Source organism: Megascapheus bottae, chromosome 22, assembly GCF_031878675.1.
Source record: "Megascapheus bottae isolate mThoBot1 chromosome 22, mThoBot2.hap1, whole genome shotgun sequence".
Lineage (NCBI taxonomy): Eukaryota > Metazoa > Chordata > Mammalia > Rodentia > Geomyidae > Megascapheus > Megascapheus bottae.
The window spans coordinates 4614658-4631908 of NC_143530.1; the positions used below are offsets into that span (position 1 = coordinate 4614658).

Consider the following 17251-nt stretch of genomic DNA (forward strand, 5'->3'; position numbering starts at 1 on the left):
CTTGAACTCAGAGCCCGTGTGCTACCCCTGAGCCTCTTTGTGCTCAAGGCTAGCACTCTACTACCTGAGCCACAACATGACTTCTGGCTTTTGAAAGGTTAATTGGAGATAAGAGTCCCACACAGGCTAGCTTCAAATAGCGATCCTCAAATATCAGCCTCCTGAGAAGCTAAGATACAGGCATGAGCCAATTTTACTATTTATCTTTCCTAATTCAGACAGCCAATGAGAGAGAAGGGAAGATTTGTGAGACATTAACAACTGGTCACAGGCAGATACAAAGAAATGATAGAGCCACAGTGGCACTCCACATTACTGTTGAGTGGTTTGGGGAATATTTTAGTCAGAATAGACTTTGGGATAAAGGAATATTACAGGTGTTTTGATCTGTCTGTTTTCGCTCTCATAGCATTCATGGATTCACCACGATAGCATTATTTGTTGCCTTCAAGAACTTTTTCCTTTTGACTTCCCAACTTGGCTAATCGGGAGAACAGCACCAAAATCCAGCCTACCTCAGCCTGTGGTAAGTTTTCTCCTTTAAGTTTATCCTTGGTGCTAGAGACACAGACTATTTCCCTTCACTTGACAGGAAACATTATAGGGGTATAAATTAGTCTCGGTTCAGTATTGTCGTGTTTTAACAATATTGTTGAAGGTAGTCCAAGAGAAATAGGGAGAAAAGAAGAGAGAGGAGAGAGAGGAAACAAGGAAAGAAAGAGGAGAAACAAAGACAGCGATAGAGACATACATTCTGGAGCATATTCATTGGCGGAAAGCCACATGTGGGCACGTGTCAAGACCATCCCCCCCCCGTGGGTCTGCTCAATGAATGAGACAACAAAACACGACAGGTACCTGAGCATGGTGTGCAAACAACAGAGAAGTCCATCCCGAGTGAACTCACACACGGCAAGTCAAGAAATATAGTCATTTTTATTGCCAAAATACCAACGGTCATTTTCTTTATGTACAGTGGTTTAAAAAGACGCAAACACCTGTGTGCACACAGACACACAAACAGTAACACTAGTGAGAATCTCCTGCCTGATTGACTAATGAGGAATATAAAACCCCAGAAGCAGCATCCATTTACGCAAGGCCTGAAATAATGAACTCAAGTCCACCCACCCTCGCATCCCTACCCCCAGCCCCACCCCTGAAACAGGATCTAACACTGGAATCCCGAAACACTCAGGTTCATTCACAGGGAGAATGACTCAGCCACACACTCAGTATTCTCAGAAGTAAAAACCCACCAAGACCTGGACACCGTGGCTCATACGTGCAATCCTAACCACTCATGAGATGTCAGCATTGCAGTTCAAAGCCAGCCTAGGCGAGAAAGTCCATGGGACTCTTATCTCCAATTAACACCAGGAAACCAGAAGCGGTACTATGGTTCAAAGTAGTAACTCACTAGCTTTGAGCAAAAAAAAAAAAGCTCAAGGACAGTGCTCAGGCCCTGAGTTCAAGCCCCACAACACACACACACACACACACAATCATAGGACAATAACAAAAACAATGCAGACCAAATCCAGCAGGGCCTCACCATGCTTGGGCTTGGCAGCCAGGCTATAAAATGGCTGAAAAGAGCCACCCTGCCAAGGGTCGGATAGGCCAACCAGCTCCACCTCTTTAAAGCCTAGCCATCAGATGTCCTCCTCAGTTTTTCCTCAGCTTAGTTGTCTCTCCTGGCTACAAGAGGACGTCTTCCAGGGAGGCCTGGCTGGCCAAAGCATCCGCACATGTTTTCCACATCCTCCTTCTCACGTACCCCTCTCCGTCCCGAGATACAAAATAGCTATGAGGGAGGGGGCTGCCTGGGAGGGGAAAAAAAGCGTTGGAACACTTGTTAGTGAGACAATGAAAAGGAGACATCAGTAGAGAATGTATGCCCGGCAGAGCTACCGTTACTTTGTTGTTGTTGTTGTTGTTGAACAGATTTGTACATTTAATCCTAAAAGCATTCTGGGAGGGAGGTGTGTGCAGTTATGACTGACTGGCAAACGTGGAAGTGAGTCGTGACCAAGCTGGCCAGGCTCACACAGTAACCTGTCCTCCCAGCAATCTGGTTCTGGCCCTCGGCCTTCTCCATGATTCTCCCTCCACCCTAAACCCAGCGCCCGGTGTGCTGGCTCCTCTTTCTTTAACTGCACTAGGTCTCTAGAAGGACTCACCTCACTTTCCTCTCACTCCACTCCACACTCCCCTTTCCTTTAAAAGGGAAATGAAAGGGCCTCCAGGACATAGAAACAAAAGCCAGATAATGAGTGATTGTTGCCCTTAAGGTACTACGTTATCTCTCATCTCTTTTGCTGTCCCTTGGTTATCTCATATTGTTACAGTATCTCACTTTGTTATCTGATATATTGGATATATGTGTATTTGGTTATTTGAAATTGGATAGGAAAGGGGGGGAAGACACGATGAGGGGGGGAGGGGGGAGGGAAATGGGGACCAAGACATGAGAAAGGGTATCAATGTATGTATGTGAAGTAATGCACCTTCCATCTGGTAAATATAATGTAACCTTTCTATTAATTACAATAAAAATATATGGAAAAAAACAAAGGATGTCAGCTGGAGCTGGGAGTTTGGCCTAGTGGTTGAGTGCTTGCCTAGCATGCATGAAGACCTGAGTTCAATTCCTCGGTACCACATACATAAAAAAAGGCAGAAATGGTGCTGAGGTTCAAGTGATAGAGCTCTAGTCCTGAGAAAGCCCAAGGACAGTGCTCAGGCCCTGAGGCCAAGCCCGAGACTGGCAAAAAAAAAAAAAAAGGATGTCAACTAGTTTCCTTGTTCCAGTTTCATGTAGACATAAAATGACCTTCCTCCATATCCATGCTCCCTCTCCCTCTCCATTCTCCTAACCTCCTAACTCAGCCTGTGCCACTTTCCTGTCATGGGTATTTTAGTGTATGTTATTTTCACAGTGCCATTTCATCATTGTGTTTTGTATATGCATAATCAGATTAATCTCTTCTGTTCCTCTCTCTTCCTCTATCCTCTCTACCCTCCTGTTGCTCCATAGTTTCCAGTATAGCTCTTAAAGTCAGCCTCATACTTAAGACACCTTACATCTCACTAGTGATAACGTCTTATCATTCTCTCTCTGCTCTCTCCTACTCGCCCCTGCTCCCTTCCAAACAGTCCTAGAACTGTTTGCTATATCATCTTAACTTTACGTGGCAGACACACTCTGTTTCGTTTTATGTGCATTTCAGGCCTAAATAAATAGACACACAATCACTGAGAGGAACCAGATCCTTCCTGCTTCCTCTAGTATAATACAGGCTTTGTGTTAAGCCAGTCCTGGCCTTCCCTCAAGTAGCAGAAGGCACTGCATAGTTGGGACATCAGTAAAAGTTACCCTCACTCTGCCTTCCAGATGGGCTTTCCCAGTCACAAGCACTGAAATAAACTCCCACCTTTCACATCTCATGTCTCAGAGGAACAGACGTCCATCCCTCTTTCTGGAGCCTTCACAGACCTGTCTCATCTTTGTTTGACCTCAGATCTTCCACCCACAGTGAAAGCCTGGAATCTAATTGTAGCCAACTCTGCTGTACTCCAGGCCCTTTATCACTACTGGAATTTTCCTTCCACTGCCGGTTGATCTTCACCTCTGCACTACGTGATAAGGACTGAAATGCTGCCTTTTCCAGAGTACAGCACTGCCTTGGACTGCACCCTTGCTTCGTGCTTTCCAAACACTCCCAAATTAATTCAGTCATCAAGCCTGTGCTTGATGATCTAGGGCCCCCTGGGTGTTAGCCGGTCTCCACTCTGGACTTGACATTGTTTCGTGTCAATTTCCTCTTCCTGTGCCCTCATGCTTCTTGAATCCCAATGTGGTCTGCCATGATGCTGGCTGGCATTTTTAAAAAAGGACTTTAAAAAAATCCTTCTGAAGCCAGGCACCGTGGCTCTCACCTGTAATCCTAGCTACTCAGGAGGCTGAGATCTGAAGATCATGACTCAAAGTCAGCTCAGGCACTAAAGTCCCTGAGACTCTTACCTCCAATTAACCACCAGAAAATCAGAAGTGGTGCTGTGGCTCAAGGGGTAGGGTGGTAGCCTTGAGCTGAAGAGCTCAGGGACAGCGCCCAGGCCCAGAATTCAAAACCTAGGACCAACAAAAAAATACAAATCCTTCTGATACTACATGTGCAAATAAAGTCCCGGGCCTGGACTGGAAAAGGAAGGGGTGCAAATTAGTATAAAGCTACTGCCAAATGGCAAGAGAAAATTAACCCTCTAGCACTTATTTATACTAGAGCAGAAAGACTAGAAACCCTCTCCAGAATAGAACTATTACCAAGACTGACTGTGCCTGCCTGTGTTACCTGAGACCAGTCACGCTGCTGTTGCCCTTTCTTAGCTTAGTGCTTCCCCTTTGTAGCTACCTGGTCATTGTACACCCCTGGTTTCACCAGTGTGGTTGTAAGTTTCAGAGGCTGGCTGTGAGTAGGCAGCTAATTGGCCACAACTCCACCCACAGCTTCCTTAGGAACGCGGCCGAGCCCCCATTTCATTAGGGAGAGGCAGGCCATGTTGTCACGAGATTTCAGTCATCAAGTCCTTGTCAACAACGAGGTCATGATCAGTGTCACCATTCGGGGACAAGATGGAGCGCAGGTGTGTGCTGAGGGCAGTCAGATCAGATGCCTCCTGCGCCGGCATGTCCTCGCATGGAGGACACAGAATAAAAGCACACCGATGTACTCGTGTGAATGCAAGTAACACAGGTTTACAGAAAACTACACATTTGCATTTCCGCATGCAAGGCATCATGAAGTAGCTATTTCAGAAAGGTGAGATCTTCCGGTCTCATCCTACCATGCCCTGCACCTCAGATGACAGGCAAGTGAGGCCACTCACAAAGGAAAATCCTCCTGGAGTTTAATGCTCACATTTCACTCTCAGTGATTCATTAATCTTGATCCATGGGTTGGACTCAATGATGCATTCTAAATAGGGGAGGAGTGGGGGAAGAATGGCAGAGTTGACAGTGAATAATGATACTGGGACAGGGGAAAGATGTTTATTGATATTTATATACACCCTGCCTGAGGATAAACATGAGAAAATGGAGACATAAAGAAAGAAGTTCCCAAATTGATATGCCCACAGAGAATTAAATTAGCATATGTCACTCAGTGTTATACTGCAAGCGGCATCATTATTTTCATGCTTTACAAAAAAGAAAAGGCAACATGCCTGTCAGTTAAGTAATGACATATTTAACTGATTGCAAGATGCATTCCAACTTAAGAAATGTCAAAAGGTGAAGAAAATGCCTGTCTTAAAATTGATGAACTGGGGTACTAAGAGCCACACCAAGCCAGCACTATCCCACTCTAAATGGCGGCTCTCATAGCATCTGGATAGTTTTGTTTCCAAGTAGTGGATCTTAATGTTCGCCTATAGGTTGAACCAATATCTTCCTTGTAATACAGAAATGTTGGCAATTATAGTTCATATCTTAAAAGGCAGAGCACCGGGCCAAAAGTGTTCTGCAAGATCTATCATTTCATGAATACCAAATACGAGGAAGTGTCGTGAACTGGAGCAATCCTCAACAGGGAGAATTGACAGGGATCTTGAGGACAAACGTCTCCCCATTATTCTACTCATTATTCTGGCCCTAAAATTCCTTTCCTGTAAGATGAGTCAGTTGGACTAGAATCTAATTTCTGACTCAACTCTCATACCCTGGCTCTCATTACTTATAAATCTGTGATGTATACATCTTATAAATATCATTGGTTAGCATCTAAATGGGCGCAAAGTCTAATGGAAAGGCAGTCTAGACGCAAAATTCTCTCAAAGAGTAAATTCTGTTAAACTTGCTAGATATGTCCTTTGCCATGAAGACACGCTTAAGCTTGATGCAGTCCCATTTATCCAGTCTTTCTTTGATTGGTTATGATCCTGGATCTTTACTTAAGAAGTTTCCACCATGGCTTGGAGCCCTAGACTTTCCCCTGTCCCTTCCTGTACTATTCTCATGGTAGCTGGTCTTACACTGAGGTGTTTGAACCATTTGGAACTGATTCTGGTACAGGGTGATATATAAGGACCTAGCTTCCATTTTCTGCATGTGCGTAGCCAATTCTGCCAGCACCATTTGTTGAAAAGGATGTCTATCTTCCAACCTGTGCTTGGCTCCCTTATCAAATATTAGGTGGCTATAAGTCTGTGGGTTCATTTCTGAGAATTCTATTACAATAATTTTTTAAGAGAGTGTATTTTGATCTCCAGCATGGGCAGAATATTTCAAATTGTTAAAAAACAAACAAACAAACAAACAAGAAATAAGTGGACCTAGAATGTCTTGTTGATACTATTTGCTCACAAATCAAATCTTGAGTCCTGAACTGCTTTGCTTAAGTCTGTGTTACTGGACCAGTGTGACTGGGGGGAGGAGAACTTACCTCTGCTGCCCTGAACCGCCTCCTCAGTGAAGACATCCTCATCCTCAAAGCTTCTCTATCTGAAAAGAAAGGACAGTGAGAATGCCTCTGTTCAGACCCAACTCCTAAAACTTCGAGACCAGGAATTTTAGCCCACATCAGATGGCATCATTCCATATTTATTTATTTATTTATTTATTCATTCATTCATTTATTCTTGCCAGTCCTGGGCTTTTAGCTCAGAGCCTGAGCCCTGTCCTTGGGCGTTCTCAAGGCTAGAGCTCTACCACTCAAGCCTCAGCACCACTTCCAGCTTTTTTCTATGTGTGTGGTGCCAAGGAATCGAACCTGGGTCTTCCTGTATGCTAGGTGAGCACTCTACCACTAGGCCACACTCCCGGCCCATGTATATTTAAAAAAAACAACCAACTTTATGAGTGTTGAGTATACAGGATTTTCTTATGAATGGTTGTTTTTGTTAATGAACAGTAACCTTTAGGATGAATGCTAAGCTGGAGCTCTAGCTTGACTTAGAACAGATGTGCAGTGTCATCATGGTTTTATTGTCACCAACAGCACTCTCCCACATCCTCCTGATCACTGTGGCGCCCCTGACATCACACACTGGTCAAAACCGCATCCACCCGTTTCCCTTCGCTGAGCGGGAAATGTCAGCAACGAAGAAAATTACCTCGTGGTCCATAATGGTTCCAAACAGCAAAACGAAGAAGCCCTGCGGGAAACACGACAGAACGGTGAGCGGCCACAGCTTAGACGGCTTCCTAGCTGTTGTTTTCACTCTGTTCCTCCCGTCAACCTCGAGGACAGCAGGTGTACAACAGCAATCTGGTTTCCTGGCTGTGAATAAAGTGCACTGATGGGTACTTCATTCTCGTCTCCATCCACCCCTGGTGAGACAGAGCATGGCACATTGAGTCTTTGACCTGACTAAATCTTGCACTTCCTTTCCAAATATTTATGTAGCTCTTCTGCCCGGTGACAATGGACACACATTGACAAATCACAAGCATGGAAGTAGTCTCAGGGAAAGGAACCTTGTGTTCCAGTCTGCTTCCTGGTGAACGTAACACTCTCTAAATAGGAAGCTCCAGGCTCTTACGGTAAGAGACCTTGCTGCATAAAAGTTGGGGAAATCTACAAAAAAAATCTGGGTGCTTAAGAGTGTCTCCAGTCACCTAAGGAGAGTTTCAGAGAGAAGAAGCACCAATTAGGTGGCCAGAAATAAGCATCTTTAAACATATTGGTCTGTGAAGAGATTTCTATGTCACTGAAAGGATTTTGGCCTTTTTCTTCCTATCCAGAAAAGAGAAATACAAATTCTCTGAAAAAGAAATACAGAGCAACATTTTCAGCAGTTTCATTAAATTGTGAAATAAGAAGGAAGAAAGATGAGATTATTATTAGTCACTCTAATATCTTCAAGAGTGGGGAAATCCTGTGTATCAAGGAGCTTTTGATTTTAAATTAAAAAAAAAAGAAAAAGCACAAAAAGAAAGGTTTAGACCAAAGTTTTCTCTTCACAAGAATGCAAGAGGGCAAGTAAAATCAATCTGCTATAGAAATACCGAAGAATGATGAGCAGAAAGCGAAACATGGCCCATTATTATTACTCAAGAGGCAAACATGGAAAATCATGATCTATAAATGTTTTCACCTGGTGTCTTTTAAGTATTTTTATACACTTTATAAACAATTTTATTGTTGTTACGAAGATGCTGTACAGAGGAGCTAGTAGAGTACTAGGGTCACACTAATGGAAATATCTGTGCTGCTTTGTTTGGCAGTTATGATACTTAAAGCAGTGGCCAGAATACTTTTCCCACAAGATACAGATAGTGAAGATTCTCAGCTTTGCAGCACCTACAGTACTGCAACCATTGAAATGTATTTTTGTTGCTCAAAAGCAATCAAAGAGAAAGAGTCGACAAACAAGCAGAAGTGTGTTCCGGAAAAACCTTCTCTACAAAAACAGTTGGCAGGCCAAAGTTTGCCAACCCCCAATTAAAACCATAATTAAGACTACTGTCTTGCCAAATTCTCTATTACTCATAAATACAGAAAACAATCTGGCTAATGATAGCCCTGTGGAAGGTTCTAGTTTAGTAGCAGGAGGGAGTAAAACCACTTTGAAACAACATTTAGACAGTCTTGTGTGGTTGAGTAGGAAAAGACAAAAGGATTTATTCTAGATACTTATTTTTACTCTGCAGATCAATCCTTACTTTCCCAAGACCCCAGAGCCTACAGTGAGGTTGCCTGCCCATAACTTACAGCTCATATCACTCATTCCACAGGAAGGCAAGGTCTGACAACTCAGATTGGCTGACATCCAATGACTGATCCTGCCCATCCTATTAAAAAAAATGGCTATCCCCTCAAGCTCCCAAGCTACTGCTACATGATAATGGTGCTTGTTTGCAGGCAAAATGCCAGTGCAGCTTCATGCGCCCCTGATCCAAGATTAGTCCTTCCTTAGAGAAGGCTAATTCTGACAAATACACAGCTGGATCACCCAGGAGGAGAGAAAGAAGGAACTTCTCCCCGGTCCTGACTGACCCGCCAAGTCCAACCTGGCAAGATGGCGCAATCAAATATCCTTATGATGATCATGTCAAATGATCCCGAGCAAAATGAACTCCAAGGAATGGAAGCAAGAAGAGGTTTGTCAGTGTACTGTTTATGGCTTGCTTGCTTTTCTTTCTTTCTTTCTTTCTTTTTCTTTCTGCTTCCTTCCTTCCTTCCTTCCTTCCTTCCTTCCTTCCTTCCTTCCTTCCTCCCTCCCTCCCTTCCTCCCTCTCTCCCTCTTTGGTTTACTCCCCCTCTGAGGCTGTTTTCAATGTCTGTACCCTTCGTCTTGTATATGATTCTGTCTGGTTTGGGGAAGGTAAAGGGGAGGACAGACACAGCGGGGACAAAGTGAGAACCCATTCAGCTGTTAGACCCTCCAGACACTTCCTTGGAAATGAACTAGACAGCTTGGGGTGTGAATTGTGGAGGGCAGGCAGTGGGGGGACTGGGAGAAAATGAGGGGGGCCGGTGACAGCTCAAGAGCAACGTACTGGTTTAATGACTGCCGTAACCTCAGCCCCTCTGTACACCACCCTGACAGCAAAGCCTCTGCAAGCGAAAGACGAGGAAGGAAACGCAAGGGCCTCTTGTTGTGGTGCGGTGAGGTGTGGTCCTGTGGTGAGGTGTGGTCCTGTGGTGTGGTGTGGAGTGGTGTGGTGTGGAGTGGAGCCCGTGGGGCGTCTTTACCTGCAGGGCGTTGAGCAGGGCGAAGACGACGTGGCAGGCGCGCGGCGCGCCGTCCACCAGGGTGGCCACGCCGGAGCCCCAGGTGAGGCCCAGCAGCGGCGTGAGCAGCGCCACGACCCTGCAGACACGCGGTGGGGCCGGGCTGGGCCAGCACGGCCAGCAGGTTCACGGCCACCACGAGCAGCGCGGGCGGCGAAGGCCCGCAGCGCCTTGGCGCGGCCCCAGGCCAGCCAGCAGGCGTCGCAGCGCACGTAGTCGCCCTGGGGCTCCGTCACCTCCATGGTGACACGATCGCCAGGGGAGCCCCATGGCCCGTGGCGAAGCCCGCGGCCACCACGCTCGACTGGAGCACGGGGCGGAAGACCACGAGCACGCCGTAGGCGAGAAGCAGCGCCTTGAAGAGCATCCAGAAGAAGGCGGACAGGTAGAAGAGGTGGCCGAAGAAGGCCACGGCCACGCACCAGCCGTGGCTGTGGATGGGCGCGTGCCAGCCCACGAGGAACCACAGGTCGGCCGCCAGCAGCGACGCGGCCATGTTCACGAGGCGCACGTGGCGCACGCACGACACCTCGGTGGCTGCCACCTGCGACCACGCGGCGGCCTCGGCCAGCAGGCACAGGGCTAGGCTGAGCAGCGACGTGCCGAGCGCCACGCGCGTCACCTAGTCCAGCGCCTCGTCCGCGGCGGACGCGGGGGACATGAGGATGGAGAGGGAGCGCACGGCCCGCGAGCGGTCGCAGCAGCAGCCCACGTGGCCGCCGCGCTCCCACAGCGTCCAGCAGGGCCGGGCGTCCCACGCGCGCCGGGACGCGTGCCACCCCACGCACTGCGCGCGAGCCTTGCGTCTTGCGCAGCGCCTCGGGCAGCACCACGGCGAGCACCAGCCCGAGCGCGCGGCCCCCCGCACGCCGCTTCCCCCAGCACCAAGCCCAGCGTGGGGAAGGCGACGCCCAGCGCCCCGGGATGGCGATGCGGCCCAGGAGGTGCCCCGCGGGCTGCTGGCTGGCGTCCCCGGGGAAGGTGAGGCTGGCGCCCGGGAGGAGCGCGGAGCCCCGCGTGCGGATGAAGGCGCGCTCCACCCCGCTCTCCGCCTCGCCCAGGGCGCCCAAGTGCCCCGCGAAGGAGCTCACAGACGCCAGCAAGTCCGAGCTGGGCATGAAGGCCTAGTTGGAAATGGCCGCCGTGTCCAGGATGTAGCTCTGCAACAGAAGAAGACCCCCGTTACCCATACCAACGCTGTATATAATACAGTTGGATTGCCGTATACAAATATGTGATGCAGACACCTATATCCAGACGGTTCTATGTTTTAGATACACACATATATAGATACATATACACATCTGTATATGTATGTATTGCACCAAGGTTTGTTTACCTACTTTGTTACTGTACCCAAGGCAGTGTTTCTAAATCACAGGCTGGCACACCCAAGTTTCCCACATGAGGGCCAGGGCAGCGGATTCCAGGTCAATCTAAACTTGAGAAATGCTGCATATCATATCCTTCCATCCCTCCCTTTGATAGCAGTGTTGGTTAGCACACTGCAGGCGCTGGAGAGCCCTGGCACACGCACTCCCGCTGACTTTGTACAACCCAGGGCTTACTGCGAGCCCTCCTGTGCTGCTGGTCTGCTTTGAAACCCAGCCTCCTCACTCACATTTCTCTGCGTAGCTCAGCTCCACAGAACACACTCCGTTATCGCTATGTACTCTATTTCTTTTTTTAATCCTCTAACCTCTTGAATTGTCCCATGCAGTAGAAAGAATCTAGATGCGGCACTAAGGTGGAATATCTGAATTTGCTGCTACGGTACAGCTGTCCCGGTTTTAAACCCCCAAAATACAGTTTGAACCACTAAAGCCATGGGTTTCATGAAATCAATTAAAAGTACCTGCATTTTCTCTCGTGTGACGTTTTCAGACAGGTCTGCAGAAATGTTCTTTAGTAACTCCACGATAAAGGCTATGTTTCCGGATGTGGGCTCAGACGACTTCACCATGTCCACTATGCAGGAGTAATCCAGCGGGCAGTGCTGGAGAAGGCCCTGGACGGGCGTTCCCCATTGGCTGTGGAGCTTGCAAGTCCAGAACGTGCAGGGGGGAAGAGGATGAGGCTAAGCAGAGGTGTGCCGCACCATTCCTGTCCTGTCATTTGGAATTAAAATGAAACTGAAGTTACTGGCATTTAATAGAATGGCCGTGTAAACACATGTCAGTGAGGAAACAAAAAGCATAGACGAGTCAAGTGGAAAGGACAGGTAGAGAAGGATGTCATCCTGAGGGCCAGGTGGGGGCTGAGAAGTAGAGGGCAAAGTGAGATCACAGAAGGAAGACTCAAGAAATGATTGTGAAACGGAAGGATGCAACCATGGGTATTTCAGTTTAACTGGTTGCATTCACTGGTTTCTTCAAGATACCCTTCAGATCACAGATTTCTCCTTTTTTTTGGTCAAATTTCTGAAAGCACTAGGAAAAAATATACCAACTATAATTTAATTCTAGATAGATGGATTAGTGACTAGAAGAAGAAGCAGATGAATTCACCTTTTTTTTTTTTTTGCCAATCCTGCAGCTTGGACTCAGGGACTGAGCACTGTCCTTGGGCATTCTTCAAGGCAAGAGCCTCAGCACCGCTTCTGGCCTTTTCTATGTATGTGGTACCAAGGAATTGAACCCAGGTCTTTGTGCATGCTAGGCAAGCACTCTACCACTGGGCTATGCACTTGGCCCCATGAATTGACCTTTAAAGGTGACCTTTAAGTTGTAATCTAACTATTGGGAAAGCTAAGAATGGCAGGATGGATCTCTGAGGGTGCCTGGGCTGAACACTTCACAAGACCCCTCGTTTTAAACACACAGGTACGTTGGCCTAAACAGCGTGCACCTAGCATCCTAGTAACACAGAAGATTGGAGCAGGTCGATCACTGCTGTAAGCCTGTCCCCAGCAGAAAAGTTTAAAGACTCCATCTCAACAGAGAAAAGCTGGATGCCGAAGACCCTCCCCATCACCTATGAAGTCCATGCATGAACTCAGGCAGGAGGTGAAATCCTAGGTCAAACCTAGCAAAGGGACTGGGAGCGTGGCCTACTGGTAGAGATCATGGTTCAAAGCCAGCACAGGCAGGAAAGTCCATGAAACTCTTACCTCCCATTAACAACCAGAAAACTGGAAGTGGCACTGTGGCTCAAGTGGTAGGTCTCTGGCCTTGAGCTGAAGAGCTCAGGGACAGTGCCCAGGCCCCAGAGTTCAAGCCTCATGATGAACCCAGAAAAAACGTAGAGTAGGGGGTATGGCTCAACAGTAGAACACCTGTCTATCAAGTGTGAAGCCCTAACTTCAAACTTTAGTACTAAAAGCAAACAAGAAAGCTACAATTTAGCCTCTCAGCACTACTCTAAACAATAGTGTTTCAAGTCCCCTTCTCTGTAGGAAAAACATCAGAAGACCAGTAGAAAGAGTTGGGAGGGAAGCGTCTAGAAAGGAAAGATGGCTGGATGAGAGACATATTTGGCCCAGTCTAGGTTTTCTGAAGCCCTCCTCTAAGACTTAGGGTCCTTCAGGATGGATCAGATCGAGTGTCCCGACAGCTCCTGGGGGGATTAGCTCATATCCCCAGTAATACGTGAATGCATCATCACCTTAAAAAGTGTCTCCACAGATAAGCTGGTGCACGCCTCAGTGGATTTTTGCCACTTTTTTGGGTGACATGTAAACCCAACTTGTCCTCAGAAGTGCTCGGCGCAGGGCTGACTGCAGGTGGAAGAGGGGACTCAGGGCCCGTGGCATCTCTCTGAAAGAAGTACACAAACCGAGTGAGAGACACAACTAGCACAGCCACGGCCTACCCAGGGCATCTAGCTCATTCTGCAGGGGGTTTTTGAATGACTTTCCAGAGGTCTCATGGTAATGCAAACTGTCTCCACTGTGAAACTTAGAGCACATGGGTGGATGGTGAAGCCAGAGGCCAGGCAGAGTGAGCAGCATATGGGAAGAGACATGGCATAGCATTCAGGCAGGCTTGTTCAAAGGGCCTGAGGTGGTTCGGGAAACAGCAAGAAAAGAGAAGAAGGAAGATTCAAGTGGTAAACACATAGCATGGGACTTACCAGAAAACGATGTTGAGATTTGTTATTAACAATAGTATAGAATAGGAACCAGATAGCTTTCCTGCAGAAACCTGAGTGAAGGAAGCTGATTGGTAAAGTACAGGAAGCCTATTTCAAACACTAATGTTCTGTTCAGATACTGTGAATTATCCTTATTCACAAGAGTTATTTTCCCAGAAGCCACCACGAACTCTGACTTAGCAAACAGTGAGCCAATGTGTCGATGTAAGGCTAGAAAACATGATTTTTCGTTGACTAGTTAATTCTTGGGCTGATTTCCTGTGTGCTTCTGCATCCGAGCAGTCCGTTTACTATGCAGGATGGATTCCACTGGTGGGCAGAGCAGTCAAACCCATGAGCAAAGTTTATTTCTGCCTCTGTCTCCTCCACAAAGCACATCACAGCCTTCTCTGGCTTAAAAAACACTGGACAGGACTTTCATGCATGGTGGTCAGGAATCGTTTAAAACAGAAAAATCACCATCCAAATGCACAGAGCAGAAAAATTGTGGCACTACACTGACCAGGAAATGACAGCACTGCTGCTGTATGAGCACTGGAGAGAGGCCTCAGGGCACCACTGCTCACACTCACGTGGAAATGTGTGCATCCGGCAGCTCAACTGCTCCCTGATCAGTGCATGTCTACTAACGATGCCCAAACCCTGAGCACCCATGTGTGCATCACAAGGCAATTTAGGAGGCAAACTCAGAAATGCAGAACCTGAAGATAATGAGGATGGATCAGAAACGTCAGCTAACTAGTGTGTAAGGTGTCTGTGTCTACGCAATCCATGAAGTATTACTTATTGTTTATCTGAAATCTCAATTTAATTAGGTATGATATATATATTTTTTAATTTGCTAAGCATGGCAACCCAAATCAGAGAGTAAATAGTTAAGGCTTTGCAGCTCTCTGTGTAGCTCTGTAGAATCTACTCCATTATGCTTTTTTTTGTGAAAGCAACCAAAGACAATGTGTACATAAGTGGAAATACCTGTGTGCCAAAAACACAAACACTAGTGGCATCTGAATAGAACACAATGGATTAGCTTGAGACAAGACAGGAGTCTACAAATAAGGTAGTCTGAGAAGGTTGCCAAATTGCAGTGGCAGTGAAATTAGAAAGAAGCGGATAATGTGGAGACCTATAAAGTCACTGAACTCAATAACTGGCTGTGTGGCTGATGGGCTGAGAGCCCAGGGCTGTGTTCATGTTTATGACTTGGACAGCTTTGTGCATGACTGTTCCCTGAAAAAGGAAGCTGGTTAGTTCACTTATTTCCTGGATATCTACCAAGTATCCCTAGTATTTGTTGCAAGTTAGCTATTCACTTCTTCATTTAGCCAGAGATGGTGACACAATGTGTTCCAAGTCTTATGTCATCTAAATATTGGTTTGCAAATATTCAGAATCATGTATAACACTTAGATCAATATGGTCATGCATCCCCCCCCAAAAAAATATTAACTACCTTTCTCTTCTCTGCTTCTCCAATGCCATAGTTTTAGAGGGATGTGTTTGCCATCAAAAGTATATCTGAGGGGCCAGGAGTTTGGCCTAGTGGTAGAGTGCTTGCCTAGCATGCACGAAGACCCGGGTTCAATTCCTCGGTACCACATACATAGAAAAAAAGCCAGAAATGGTGCTGAGGCTCAAGTGGTAGAGCTCTAACCTTGAGAAAGTCCAAGGACAGTGTTCAGGCCCTGAGTTCGAGCCCAAGACTGGCAAAAAAGAAAAAAAAAGTATATCTGACCCTGGTTTGGGTGAGAGCCACATGATCTCAGTAAATTCCCCCGAAGGATTTCTTCTTTTGTTTATTCCTATTCGTGTAGAGTGGCAATTCTCACCACCATCTTATTCATCTCACTCTGTTTTAATAGTCCGTGTGCACAGGTTTCCCATACATTTAAGTTGATAATACTTTTGCAGGAAGAAAGTAAGTTACCTGGTCCTTTTCCTGCCTGGAGTCCTGTGAGCTCATTAATTTCAATAGAAGCAGTTCCCTTTGGGGGTTCAAGAATGAACACTTCATGACCATGCGAAGGCACATGTGACTCTCAATCGGCTTGCTTCCTTGGCTATGTGATTGATGAGGTATCGCTGTAAGAAAATCTATCAGGGATAGCTATACCGAGAATGCATCCGAATGTATTGTTCAGTTGATAAAGCTTGTGGTCTGGGGACATGCTGGCAGCAGCCACATCTTCCCTTTGTTCTGCCCTGTCTCCACATGGGGGCAGACTGCCCATGCCCACATACCTTGTGTCCTTCCAGGCTTAGCATCTCTTGTGGACTTTGAAGTTTCTCTCCATCCTGCAAAACATGAATTCACAAGGGTCCTCCTTAGTGACGGACGCCTCTGTCTTCTCCGCTCAAGAGGCTCCAGGGAAATACAAAGGGAGTCGCATAGCAGGAACTTATTGGAGGGGCATGAATGAGAACACACTGTCCTCTGGAGAGGACCGGAATCTTGGAGGTCACTTGAACTCTGAAAGTCAAGTGCGTGGACTGGTACCACTTCTGTCACATGTTATGTATCCGGGGAAAGCCCAGACATGACAGCGGTAGCTTCACATGTTTCTGTCTGTATTCTGGAAGATGAAAGGCAACTAATCTGTCTCCCCACCACTACCTATCCTCAGAGAGGAAAAATGAGTAGATGCTAGAAATTCACCTTGGGTTGCAATCACAGGTTCATAAATCTCCACTTACGTTGCCCTGCATTGTCTCTCCAAACAAGCCTCATATTGCAGATAAGAAGCAGAATGATGTGTACAACAAGCGAGAAGAAGCATTAAGACCTGAACTAAATTGTGCTGTGGCTCCTCTGCTTTCCCCTCTGCACAAATGTCTGTCCAGAATCTCATCACCCCACTGTACTGCAGCTCTCTGGGAAAATTTCAACCCTCTTTATGTTGTGTTTCTAAGTCTCCTTCTCTAGAAAGCTCCTATGCTGAAGGATAAAATGACAGGCACTTGAAATTTTGTTAAAATGGCATGTTATGTCCTCTGAATCCTAGACCTTCGGGGGACCAGAGAGCTTTCTTTGGGTATCTTGTGGAGATGGTCAAACTTACTTTTAAGTGAATCTTGAGTCTAGAGTGGGAACATTCCATGGCCAGAAAAAGCACCAAACAGAAAACCAAGGCAGTCTGGGGCTTCATTTTTGCGCGTATTTTAACCTACAACAGAGAAAGAAGGCAGATCCAGCCTCAAGTGCTCGCTTCATAAAACCAGCCCAGTGCCTAGCAAAACCTCGGCTTGCAGAGGGTTCCTGAACAAATCCACACCAATGCAACCTGCCTGGACAGAGACACAAGTACCTATTGACAACCCAGTTAAGATATAAGAAAAGAAAAAAAACAAAAAACACTTTCTCTCATTTGTTGACCTGTCTTCAACACAGAACAGGGAAGATGGATTCATGATTCACAAAG

At 46.7% G+C, this 17251-nt stretch overlaps 1 protein-coding gene across 1 annotated transcript; it reads right to left on the reverse strand.

Annotated features, from left to right (window-relative positions):
* Positions 1-4895: 4895 nt before the first annotated feature.
* Positions 4896-16978, reverse strand: Adgrf4 (adhesion G protein-coupled receptor F4). The gene is given in 14 exon segments (XM_090356515.1): positions 4896-4979; positions 6447-6501; positions 7070-7158; positions 9702-9831; positions 9833-9892; positions 9894-9990; positions 9993-10534; positions 10536-10900; positions 11596-11754; positions 11756-11848; positions 13344-13495; positions 16074-16100; positions 16103-16127; positions 16892-16978. Coding segments are annotated over 14 exon segments (1929 nt in total). The 3' UTR covers positions 4896-4931.
* Positions 16979-17251: the final 273 nt, after the last annotated feature.